Source organism: Panthera uncia (genome assembly GCF_023721935.1).
Source record: "Panthera uncia isolate 11264 chromosome A1 unlocalized genomic scaffold, Puncia_PCG_1.0 HiC_scaffold_17, whole genome shotgun sequence".
NCBI lineage: Eukaryota > Metazoa > Chordata > Mammalia > Carnivora > Felidae > Panthera > Panthera uncia.
Window position 1 is genome coordinate 9,648,761 of NW_026057577.1, and position 13,392 is coordinate 9,662,152.

General features: G+C 46.7%; 1 protein-coding gene across 1 annotated transcript in view; it reads left to right on the forward strand.

The window, feature by feature from the left end:
* The first annotated feature begins 6,839 nt into the window (after positions 1-6,839).
* The window catches only part of KCNN2 (potassium calcium-activated channel subfamily N member 2), an 89,035-nt gene continuing 82,482 nt past the window's right edge, over positions 6,840-13,392 (forward strand). Inside the window, exons 1-2 of the mRNA XM_049648822.1 lie at positions 6,840-8,093; positions 8,743-8,838. Of these exons, the coding sequence (XP_049504779.1) occupies positions 6,867-8,093; positions 8,743-8,838 (1,323 nt within the window). The 5' untranslated portion in view covers positions 6,840-6,866. The remainder of the gene's footprint in view (positions 8,094-8,742; positions 8,839-13,392) is intronic.

The following is a 13,392-nucleotide window of genomic DNA, read 5'->3' on the forward strand; positions in this document are numbered from 1 at the left end:
TTGGGCTGGTGGGGGGCCAGGATGTTTGATGGCAGCCAGATTCCCAGAAAGGGGTGGAGATTTCCAGGAACTTAGGCCATGGCCCTTTCTCTGTCTTATTCAGTCAGGGGTTTCCTCTCATGGTGCCCCTAAGGAGGAGACCTTAGTTTGTTAATGTAGTGTAGTGAAGGAATAATGTGAATTTGGTCCACATTGTCCGTCATATTGGGTCTGTCTGGTTTGATCTGGTTTCTGGTGGTCTCTTGTGATCTGGTGTCAAGCTCATCTGGGTAGGAGCACCTGTACAGAAGGTACTAGAAAAAAATAGCCTTTAAATTTTATTTTATTTATTTTTAATTTTTGAGAGACAGAGAGCATGAGCAGGGGAGGGGCAGAGAGAGAGGATGACACAGAATCTGAAGCAGGCTTCAGGCTCTCAGCTGTCAGCACACAGCCCGATGCAGGGCTCGAACTCACGAACTGTGATATCATGACCTGAACCGAAGTCAGGCACTTAAACGACTGAGCCACCCAGGCACCCCAAAATACAGCTTTTAGACAAATTCTCTGCTAGGCTCTTTGAGACTCTTCTGGTGACATGGCTCTCCCCACTCTTTGGCATAAAGGAAGAAGCGGTGAGAAGACAAATGGCTACAGACAAGTTCCTCCAAGCCAGAGAGGGAGCCTGAGCCTCCCTTATTACAGAAAAAGGCAAAATGGGCTTGGTGTACTTTTCATTGCCCTACAGCTTCTACTATGGGTCAGGAATGGTGGACCTGCCATCAAACTAGGCAGAAAACTGTGTGTGATTGGACCAGAATCTCTATATTTTTTACAGTTTTTCATGAGGCACCTTGGACCTGCTTGCGTACAGCACTGCCATTTTATCCACACGTGTGTTACATCCGCAGAAATTATCCTGTTGAGCAGATGAAGTCGACAGGAGGACAATAGTCAAAAATCGCAGAATCTAAATCACAGCAGTGAGGAAATGTCCGTGAGGCCATCCAAAGGCGGCGAATGGTAGTGATAAGCCACTACTGTCCACTCCTGGACGACTAGTAGTAGAGTACAAGGCCGTATGAGTAGGTAGAGTCAGCAGGCCATCCCCACTGTGGACAAAATGCTAGAAGAATGTCAAACAGACTCAGCAGACAGACTCACAAGGCTATGTTTGAGGTCTGGCCACTCCTCGGCTACTCACTAGCTGTGTGACTTGGGGTAGCCCAGGCACCGCATCACCTGAATTACCCTTGCCTATAAAATGGAAATGATAATGAAACCTTTCCCCTTTCCTACCTTCCCTAAGGGTTCTCATGATACAGAAGTAAAATAACATAGAAGCAACTGCTTTCTGCACTAGAATGTGCTGGGACACCTGGCTGGTTCAGTCTGTTGAGCATCTGACTCTTGGTTTTGGCTTGGGTCAGGGTCTTGTGGTTAGTGGGTTTGAGCCCCACGTCGGGCTCTGTGCTGGCAGTGCATTGGCGCTTCCTCGCTCTCGCTCTCTCTCTCTCTCTCTCTCTCTCTCTCTCTATAAATAAAAAAAAAAATAAAAAAAAAAATTAATTTTATATATACATATATGTGTATGGATGTGTGTGTGTGTGTATATATATATATATATATACATATATATATATATAAATATATATAAACTGGATTTAAACTAGGATTGCTACCCTTGAAGTGTTTGTTTGGTTTGTTTTTAATGACTTTCTAGATTTGGATGTGTGTTTTCTAGCTGCAAAGGGATATTTGTTTATGAAATTGCAAGCTATCTTCAAAAGACTTATCCTAGTCAATAATTTCAGCCTGGTGTTCACCTATTTAATTATGTAACAGGGTTCACTTCTAGCAAAACTAGTATATGTTCTTCTTCTTCTTCTTCTTCTTCTTCTTCTTCTTCTTCTTCTTCTTTTTTCTTTGGCTGGCTCTCCTGAGACTTTGGCAGATTGGCCAATTAGCAAGACAGAGATGATAGTAGAAAAAATTTGGAAAGTTAATGAAGTTAATGAATAGTCCCCAACATGGTAATCAGCCCCTGAATAATGGCACTATGGCTAAAAATTAATAAGACTGTCACCAATAAGCTCATTCAGGTCTAGACACTTTCTGATCATGATGCAGAAGTATAAAGAATACTTATAATGATTATTCTAATGTTTTCTTCAAATGTGGTTTATTTCTTAGGAGGTAGGATAATCTGTGGTTTAAAAATGACTGCTCTTGGGGTGCCTGGATGGCTCAGTCGGTTAAAGCATTGACTTCGGCTCAGGTCGTGATCTCACAGTTTGTGGGTTCGAGCACTGCATCAGGCTCTGTGCTGACAGCTCAGAGCCTGGAACCTGCTTCGGATTCTGTGTCTTCCTCTCTCTCTGTCTGCCCCTCTCCAGCTTGTGCTCTGTCTCACTCTCTCTCAAAAATAAATAAATGTTAAAAATTTTTTTTAATATAAAAATAAAAATAACTGTCCTTATGGCCTCTTAATTGTTCTGTTTTGGCAAATGTGGACTTGTTATTGTGCTAAGAAAATAACTCTGGTATTACCGTGATTCCCCACTTAGATTTACCACTAAGCAGACTAAGTTCAGACAGGCTGTGTCTTTTTGCAACCTCTTTGTTTGGCACCAACCAAATAATTTTCTCATGTGGGCAAAGGAAAAAGAAAATCTCAGAAAAACATTTATTTTGTAGGTCAAAGTTTCCCTCAGACTGTGGGTACCAGATGCCCTGGGTGCCTGCCTCAACTGCTCTGATGGCCTTTGGAAATAGACCAGAAGTATCCAAATTCAGGGAGTCTTGCTTTTGAAGGCACAGTGAAGGGGGAGGGCACAAATAATTCCTGTGAAAAAGAGAATTATCAGCAATGGCATATGCAAACCTGCCACTTTTTCCAACCCCCGCCCCCCCCCCCCGCAACGTGGTCTGGGAAAACCCTTCTTCTAAGACACCTAGTAAGTGTGTGTGGGCGGGTGTGGGGGGTGTTATGTGTCTGTGCATGTTCACAAGCTTGGGAACATGTTCACAAATATGGGAACAAGCATGTTCACAAATACGGGAACACAGTTCTAGTCTATTCCAAAAAAACAGGTAATTTTTCAAAAAATGGTACTGGAAATCAAGGAAGGCAACTAATTGGTTAGATTTGAAATGCATTTTGTGGATGAGTATGACCTCTGGTGTTAAACTAGAGAAATTCCAGCACTTCTATATCTTCATGGCAGAAAGAGAAGCAAATGTAATTTTCCAAAAGCTTATCCTTCAGGGGTTGTGGGGCTTGTTTTGTGACCTTTATTTCCAACTTTCTTCATCACTTCCCTCTCTTTCCCTCCTGGGTCTTAGAAATATAAATGAGCATCTATTACATGCACAGCACCATCCCTGTGGAAGGACATTGTCTTTGTTGCTCTGTTTGACTTTATTTCATGTTTCTCTATAATCCTTTATAGGAAAAAAAGGCAAAATTATGATAGACAGTTTTTAAAGGTTTACAGCTATATTTAAGACTCATTTGTTAATTTTATAAAGAAGAGAACAATGATGGAAACAGGAACTTCTTAAATGTGTCACAAACCAATAGAGTAAGATGCCCCAAACCAGCAGGTTATGAGGACACTGACAAAAAAAATGAAACAAGAGGCTGTTGGGGGAATCTTGAGGTTTTTCATCATCGTACTGAGAGAGGATTTTTGTACTCTCCACACACGGTCATTTATTAGCAAGGTGACTTTTTTTGGGTGTGTGTGAGCAGGTGATTCCTTAAAACAGAAAGATGATATACCTCTGATTGACTTCTCTCTCCCCAGTCACGGCAAGTTTCATGTTATGATTTCATGAGCTTTAAAAAAAAAAAAAAATACCAGCTGGGTGGAAGCACTATCAATCTGAGTTTTGGTATTCTGGCGATTCCTTACACTGTGGGTCAGATCTCCATTTCTTTCTTACTGTATGCATTCTGTCCTCCCCCTGAGCTCCCTTTGTGAGCCATGGGAACTCTGTACGTCATTGCCATAAATCTTAGTCAACACTCTTTGTTTCTCTATGATTCATGGTACTGCACCTAATCTCTAACCAAGGCATAGAGATATACATGGCAAACGACATGATATTTTGTCCCTGTTGTTTTGTGTATGGAACCTCTCTTTAAAGCTTTGAACTTGCTATTTGAGAAAGTCAGTGTGATACATAGAACACAGCCATTCCTTATGGTGTTTTAGCAATTCTACAACCTTATACCTAATTTGCGGCTGGCAACAATTGTGATATTTGGGGAGGCAACTATGTCCTCTTTTTTCTAAATTTATGAAAGGTTAGGCAAAGTAGTGATTTACTGTGGCAACCCTTCCTTGAAGAATTTAATTTGTAAAGAAGAATCAAACTTGTCTCTTTTTTAAAATGTTTATTTTGAAAGAGAGCATGCGCATGGGGGAGGGTCAGAGAGAATCCCAAGCAGGCTCTGTGCTGTCAGTGTAGGGCCCAATGAGGGACTTGATCTCACCAACCCTGAGATCATGACCTGAGCTGAAATGGAGTCTGCTGCTTAACTGACTGAGCCACCCAGGCATCCCCTGCATTCGATTCAGCTACACAGAGCAACTGGAAGAAGCCTATAGAATGGGTTATAAAGTGAAAAGGAATGTATGATTGATTTTGTGCTTGAGTTGAATTTTGTTTCACCCCAGCAGGTGAATCACTTTTGATTTGGAAGGCTTCATTGTCATTTGAAATTCAGCTCATTAGAATTGTTTGCAATGGTCATGCTCACCATGAAATTCATGCACTATCTACTCAGCCACCCCAGCGATTCGATGACTTTCAGAATTCTAAACATGTTTTATTGAATTGCTAAAAATCATGGGAGATGATAAAAACAAAATGCTGTCTCCACTTTTTAGCTATTCAAATTCTATGCTTGACCAAGGCTATTGAAAACTGTCCATTGTGACAGTACTCAGTGTCTGAAGTCGAGGTCTATGGGCCTAAAAGCAACCCTGTCCTTTTCTTCTTGTGGATCTGTTTACTTGCACGTACAAAACATTAAAATTGTTTAACCCGTGTCCAAAGGATATCCTAAAATGAATTATTCACTCCATGGCATTGAAAACGCGCACACACACTGTGAGGACAAGGTACCTGGTAAGCAACTTCAGGGCAGATGCCGAGTAGAATATCAAGAAATTGGATCCAGCTGAAAATTCCAATTACCTAATGAGGGTTATCTGCTTACACTCCAATTTCTTGGTCTAATTCATTATAATATTGATCATAAAAATCACGCTTTAAAATTACGATTTAAAACGGAAACAAATATTCAGCTGGCTAGTGTCTGCCATTTCCTTCCTCGGGGAGACGGGGATTTCAATTTACAAAGAAAAACGAACTAGAAGGGCTTAAGATGGAACAGTCACAGCCCTCGAAAAGGGTCCCCTACTGCTTTGTGTTGGTATATCCCCTAAGAGAAGAGCACATTGCAGGAAATTGGTGAGACACAAATGCCATTTTCATGGATTTATTAGAAAGTAAATAATTATACCCGACTCCAGCCAAACTCCAGCACTGTCCCCGGAGTGGACATTCAGCCGGAGTTGTCGTTATTAATAATTTCCCAGCCAGGCTGTAACTACCGGTGCGAATCAGCCCGCTCCAGGCCCCTCTCCCACCCGCCGCCGTAGTCAGGGCTCCGCCAAGGAGATGCTCTGTGTGTGCGCATCAGTGACACCCGCCTTTGCTTTGTCTGTGCTTTGCAGGTGGGGAGGAGGAAGAGGAACAGAAGAGGCGCTGGCGGCCGGCGGCCGCTGAGCAGCCCCCATACCCTCGAGCAAGCCGCCTCTCCACCGCCGCAGAAGCCAACGGACCTACCCGTTGGGGAAGCCAGAGGGCCAGAGCGCCAGAGCCCGGGGACCCGGCGGCCGGGGGCGCCAGCCCCTCATGTTCCGCGGAAGGCGCAAATGTGAGCGGGCGGTAGCTGGGAAAGCCCTCCGCCCCCGCCAGGGGGACCCGGGAAGCCCGCGCGGGCTCCTCCCGCGGATGGTGGGGATCCCCTCCTCCGGCCCCGCCCCCATCCTCCCCCGGCCCCGAGTGCCAAGGCGGTTAACCCTCCCAGCGCCGCAGCTCACTCGGGCCGGAGCGCCGCTCAGCCAATCCCGACTCCCAGGCCCCGGAGCCGAGCGGCGGGGGAATGATCGCGGCGCGGGGCTCACTCGGAACTCGCAGCGGCCAAACCTGGGCTCAGGCTCCGGGGTTCTCCCTAAGCCCTGCTGCACTGGCGTAGCCAGTCGCCAAACTTTTTCTCTCCTAAGCGGGTGCCCCCGCAGTTATTTGGCGGGCAGCCCGCTGCCCACTCTCCGCGGGACGACTGGGGAGATGTGGGCGTGAGGCGAGGGGGCTGCTGTTCTGCAGCCCAGCGAGGCGTGCACGCGGGCGGACGAGTGGCAGGGGTTCCGCACTGTCCCCGCGCCTGACCCACTGCTGGGGTGGCCCAACGTGCTGCAGTGCCCGGCGCAGGTGATCTAGACTGCGCGTCCGGCACCAGCTGGGGGGGGGGGGGGGCGGCGGCGAGGGAGGGAAGGAAGGAGGGAGGCAGGGACGCCCCTTTCTTCTCTCTTTTCCCTGCAGCCCGGCCGCACTGCCTGGGGCTCCCCAGCCGGGGGCTGTTCCCAGGCGCTCCCAAACGGCAGGTGCCCCCCCCCCCACTCTGCCCTGGCCTGCGCACCCCACGGTTCTCATCCTGCAGATTCCCTCCTCCCCATCTCTCTTTCACACACGCGCTCCCCTAAGCCGCGCGCGCCGCAAACTCAGTATCGGTCCCCGCAGGTGATGTCATGCCCATTGTTTTGGTGCGCCCGACCAATCGGACTCTCCGCCTGGATTCTACCGGAGCCGGCATGGGCCCTTCCTCGCACCAGCAGCAGGAGTCCCCGCTCCCGACCATAACGCATTGCGCAGGGTGCACCACCGCCTGGTCTCCCTGCAGCTTTAACAGCCCTGACATGGAAACCCCATTGCAGTTCCAGCGCGGCTTCTTCTCAGAGCAGCCGCCGCCGCCGCCGCGCTCCTCACACCTGCATTGCCAGCAGCAGCAACAGAGCCAGGACAAGCCGTGCCCGCCCTTCGCGTCCCTCCCGCACCCTCAGCACCACCCGCACCTCGCGCACCAGCAGCCGGGCAGCGGCGGCAGCAGCCCATGCCTCCGGTGCAACAGCTGCGCCTCCTCCGGTGCCCCGGCGGCGGGGGCGGGGGCGGGGGATAACCTGTCCCTGCTGCTCCGCACCTCCTCGCCCGGCGGCGCCTTCCGGACCCGCACCTCCTCGCCGCTGTCGGGCTCGTCGTGCTGCTGCTGCTGCTCGTCGCGCCGGGGCAGCCAGCTCAATGTGAGCGAGCTGACGCCGTCCAGCCATGCCAGTGCGCTCCGGCAGCAGTACACGCAGCAGCCGGCGTCCGCCTCCCAGTACCACCAGTGCCACAGCCTGCAGCCCGCCGCCAGCCCTACGGGCAGCCTCGGCAGCCTGGGCTCCGGGCCCCCGCTCTCGCACCACCACCACCACCCGCACCCGGCGCACCACCAGCACCACCAGCCCCAGGCGCGCCGCGAGAGCAACCCCTTCACCGAAATAGCCATGAGCAGCTGCAGGTACAACGGGGGCGTCATGCGGCCGCTCAGCAACTTGAGCGCGTCCCGCCGGAACCTGCACGAAATGGACTCGGAGGCGCAGCCCTTACAGCCCCCCGCGCCCGTCGGAGGAGGTGGCTGCGCGTCCTCCCCGTCTGCAGCCGCCGCCGCCGCCGCCGCCGCCGCTTCGTCCTCAGCCCCGGAGATTGTGGTGTCTAAGCCGGAGCACAACAACTCCAATAACCTGGCGCTCTACGGAGCCGGTGGCAGCGGCAGCGCTGGAGGCGGCGGTGGCGGTGGCGGCGGCGGCAGCGGGCATGGCAGCAGCAGTGGCACCAAATCCAGCAAAAAGAAGAACCAGAATATCGGCTACAAGCTGGGCCACCGGCGCGCCCTGTTCGAGAAGCGCAAGCGGCTCAGCGACTACGCGCTCATCTTCGGCATGTTCGGCATCGTGGTCATGGTCATCGAGACCGAGCTGTCGTGGGGCGCCTACGACAAGGTAGGCGCTGGAATCCACCTCTCCCACCCTCCCCCCCCCGCCCCAGCCTTCCGGGGCCGCGGGCCGGACGCTGGGTGGTTGGGATAAGCACTGGTGGGAACTCTCTGCCGGCGGGTCCCGAGCCTCCTCTGGACGGTCGGAGGTGCCCGCCGGGACGGTGAGCACGGCTCGGACGCACCCCTGATCCTCCAGGCAACTCTAGGAGAGGAAGCCTTTCTGTGCGCAGCCAAAGTTCTAGAGGCAGCGAGTGCCCAGCTCATTTGGGCACATTAAATAAGTAGCTCCAGGAGTCAGTGGGGGAAAGCCTGCTCTATTCTTTTATGTGTGCTCGGGATTTCAGAGGCCCCTTTCAACCCAAAGCACTTAAACTCAGCAATAACTCGCTCTCGGTTTCCAGAGCCAGGATCTGCGCTTGAGTCTGTGATGGCGCGGATGCGCTGCCTGGCCATCAGCCTGCCCTGTTCTCCTCTCCCTTCCCTTTGAGGCCAAGTGATCTGACAGATCACGGAGCCAAGACAGGTACTCCCCTCATCCCCATCCTCCTCCTGGGAGTTCGATTCCACTTGCTGGGGACTGACTGACCCCCACCCCCGGAAGGTGGTCAAAAGTACTTGTTTCTTAAAAGTGCTTCTGTCTGACTGTGTTGCAGGCGTCACTGTATTCCTTAGCTCTGAAATGCCTTATCAGTCTCTCCACAATCATCCTGCTTGGGCTGATCATCGTGTACCACGCCAGGGAAATACAGGTAACTTGGGCTCTGCTATTTATGAATGACCCAGAGCGCTGCTGCCTGCTTGGACAAGCAAGGCAGCTTTTTCCAAGCCCTTGTGTCCTTGCTTGAGGTTACAGAAGACACACGCTGTAGTCTTGCGTTAGCACCTGACCTGTTCTTTCAAGAAGTTCAAAACAAAACAACACAGCATGTTAACATGCAGTCGCTTCTGGGTTCTACCCTTTAAACCTTTAAGATTTCCCCCTCTATTCTTCAGGTAGATACAGTTCTCTAAATCAGTCATTGCATTTGCTTTCCTTAAGGCCAGTTAGGTGCTAGCCTTAATCGGTAGGGTAAATAAATGTGTATTCTTGATTGGTACACCCACTCCCAGTGGGTGCGTCATTACAGAAGACAGGGTCCATCTCTGTACAGTATTTTTTATAACGTAGACATTAGGGAAGAAATATCTCTTAGAAGAAAATAAGCGCATGTTATTCCTAGCTAATATATGTAAATAAGACATGAGAAAAACTCAAACTCTTTCCATATCCCCAAACATTAAAGAAAAAAAATCTGTTCTAAGGTTAGCATACAAATTCTGTATACGTGGTACTTGGGTCGATTTTTAGCTACAATCATTACATTGCCTTCTTTTTTTTTTTTTAATATCATTTAAGGGCAAAGGCCACTGCCCTTGTGAGCAGCCTTGTTAGGAAATGTTCTGTTTAAATGCAGCCAGGAACTCTATTGTTAGATTTGGCCATTACTAACAATTTCACAATCCTCGTATAAAATTCGTGGGTCATCTTTGCGTTGTTTACTTGGCTGTAGCCTTCTGTCAGAGGAATAGGAAGGTTTGTGAAGTAAAATAACTAGAGTTTTCAAAAATTAAGCAGGATTTTCCAGTTTGGAATTTACACTGATACGTATTTTCTGATTTTTTTTTTTTTTTTTTTTTTTTTTTTTGTTGGGGGAGCAGTTGTTGAGTATTTTTTGGAACTATTAAATCCTCACATTTAGGATACTTTCCTTTGTAGTTGCCTTTAAATTTAAAACATCATATGGAACTTGCCATTTAAATGATTGAGCGTTAATTATAAGTTAAATCAGTTTTAGGTTAGTAATTAGCAAGCACATACCAAACATGGAAGAAACCAATTTTAACTATCATGCAAACAGAATAAAGACACCCCTGGCCCTAAAGGAGCCTGGAGAATTCCTTCATCATACTTTAACATTTGCAGAAACTTGGGACAGTGCCACTTTGAAGGGATAAAGTTAGTGAATCAAGAGTGAGAATATTCAAAGGTAAGTCATAAAACTGTACTGGCCGAACAAGGCGAACGCACATTGGAACACTTTAATAATATGCAGAGGGCCGTTTTAATTCAGTGCTTGTGATCGGGGGCTTCTGAGATTCTTTCGGACATTTTTCTTTTTGAAGAAAAGTGAGATCACGACCTGAGCTGAAATCGAGAAGTCAGACGCTTCACGGACAGAGCCACCCAGGCGCCCCTCGATTATCGAGATGTATCGAGTGTATCTCTCGAATGTATCGAGAACATTTTTTAGCGATACTAAAATATGACTTGACACATAATGAGCATAGCTTCTTGTTTTGACTTTAAGAATAGACACTTGGAGCTGGGAGGAACAAAATAGGACTGAATGGTCCTTTGACTCAGTTTACTGATGAGGAATCTGAAATCGTAAGGGGTGAGTAGATTGCCAGATTGCCCAGCAACACAGGGTAGAGTGTGATCAGACCTCCAGCGTCTAGTCCAGATAGCTTCTTTGTCCATGTTTTCTCTCTAAATCTAAAAGTTTGGAATATGCATAGGTTCAATGTATTAAAATCTTCTCAGGTATTTTTTAAAAAATCAAGTAACTGAAAACAAAACTTGGAGACTAGAGTGGTTTTACTTCATTCGTCCTGGAAAGAGAGCTTGCTGGTGTGTTTAGTAAGCATTGGCTTTCTCACCATTGGGCTTTCCTTCTGAAAAGCACACAGCTACATGAGCATTCTCTAGGGAGACATTGGATGATATCAAGAGCAAAGTATCTTCTGCCTGAAAACACTGACTTTTTCAGAATCATCGGGAGGCTTTTGTAAATAACTTAAAGGACTTTGCGAGGAGTGGCCACATGTTAATTATGTGTTGTTAAAAAATTTTTTTTGATACCGTATTAGCACTCTTGAGCCTTCTAGAAACTAATAAAAATACAAGGAATCATATTTTTAAAGATTTTTCACGCTTGGAATTCCATTCACTGGCTCACTTTGAGGACTATTTCCGTTTCATAAATGCACAGATCTATTGATTAGAAGATGTATGGCATGGGTGACAAAATTGAGGACATGAGTTGTTCCTCTAAAACTTGTAAGCACAGTGAACTTCTCTACTGTTCAGGCGACGTAAATATCACAGGATGTTAGATTTTTTAAATTGGGTTTATTTTATATGATATATAGTTTCTGTTAAAGCAGCCACACTGAAGAGAATTTAAAGATAGATGCTCGGGTAATATCATTTGGTTGTTTTGGGTGTCGCTTTTACACTCAGCATTTTATCTGAGGGCGTTTCTTCCTCATGCTGAAGCTGCAAATTCTCATCTGAGTTGCTTTTAAAAATGTATAAATTGGGGAAAGGACTAAATAGACTAAATACACTTGAGGACCCTGAGCTGGAAGTCAAGAGCCAGAAAAACACATACTAATTTATTGAGATAATAGAGTCAGTGGTATCACCAAAGTAGTTCACCCTGAAGCCCAGTGGAACTAAGTAAGTGTACAGGTTTGTGCATATATGTATGGAAAATGAAGAATTGTTCTTTCTTTCTTTCTTTCTTTCTTTCTTTCTTTCTTTCTACTTATTGATGTCACTGCTATAGGTGTATTTTTTTCATAAGTTTTAAGCAAGTAGGAGTTTTTCAGTTTACTGTTAACAGTTCCAAACATACTGACTTGCTCTGAGTGAAAGAATTCAGCACAGGGGTTATGTTGCTGATCAGAGCATGTCTTTGGATGTAGCATGTGGTCTTAAAAGACAGGTTTTTCCTTTTCCCATTTAGCATACCAGCATGATGATTGGATGGTGAGAGCTAGCTAGTGTGGGTTTCTGGTACATGGTATGATTTCTCACTGCATTCAGGCAAAGCATGATAGCCAGAGTTCTGGCTCTCTGTCCACCGGAATTGCTTAACGAAGCTTGGGGAGGCCCTGACATTTCCATGGAGAACCTTGGAAAGTAAGTCAGTGTGACCTTTTATAAAATGTTTATACACACTCTGGCAAAATAAGATGGTTCAGGTGAGTCATGGTCGGAAGTGCCTGAATTAAAATAGTGTGATGAGGAGGCTTTGAAAGAACAGAGCTCAGTGCATTGCAGCTCTGGTGTCATTTTCAGTACCACAGACAGCTCAGTGCACCCGGCCTTAGTTTGTCCTTGCCACTAATTACTTGAATACCCCTCCCCAACCAAAAATGAAATCACTGTGTGTATGTGTGTGTGTGTCAGAATGCTTCCATAAAATCAGATTTAGTGGGAGCAGTTTTGCAGCTGAGTAGATATTAGACTTTTTTTTTCCAGTAGACATTTGGCTTTACTTTCTATATATCCATTGGTAAAGCCAAAGCAGCAACAACAAAAATAAACCCTGACCCTGAGAATGAATGATGAATAAATAAACAAACTTCAGTAAATGCCTATGTATCACAGTCTTCTTTTTTTTTCCCAATGTTAATTTATTTATTTTGAGATGGGGCTCTGTGCTGTCAGCACAGAGTCCAATGTGGGGCTCGATCTCATGACCATGAGATCATGACCTGAGCTAAAATCAAGAGTCGGATGCTTAACCAACTGAGCCACCCAGGAGCCCCCACAGTCTTCTGAAAAAGGAAAAACACTGTAGGGACTGCTTTTATATGATTCGGAAAGGTTGCCCTTCTTAAGTCTCAGGTCATATAATAGGAAGAACAGAGGTATGATGTCTTGTGACTTTCCTTTTTGCCTCTTCTCCTTCTCCATGGGATTGGGGGCATGTCTTTGAGGGAATAAGTACCCAGTCAAGTTCAAATACGCTTTAAGATCTTCAACATCGGAAAATTGCAATGTAGATTCCACTTCATCTTTGCAACTTCAGTATCCTTGAATTTCTTGTGTGGAAGCAATTTTAGATGAAATAGTTGCTTAGTATTTTTGAGAGAGACAAACACAAGATTCTAAATTGGGAAAGAAAGCCCCGTGGACCTCCATCTTTCTGGGTCTCATGGAATTTGGAAGCACCGCAGGTACATACTTGAAAGTTGAAAACATTTTTGTTTGATTCTTATCTCAGTAACAGTATAATTACATAGGTAGCATTAGAGGAAACACTCTTAGTTCTTTTGGTATCTTTTGCAGTGGGATAACTAACTCTTTCTCTTTCAAGTTCACTTTTCAGTGATGGATGACTTAGACCTAAAACTGGAAGAACAGAAATTAAACATTCTTTCTACTTATGCATCTAGGCCACCCAAAGGAGGAAGGAGTGAGTGAGGGCAGGAGCCTTGATCATGTCTGAAGGCCGTGGCTGGAGAGGTGT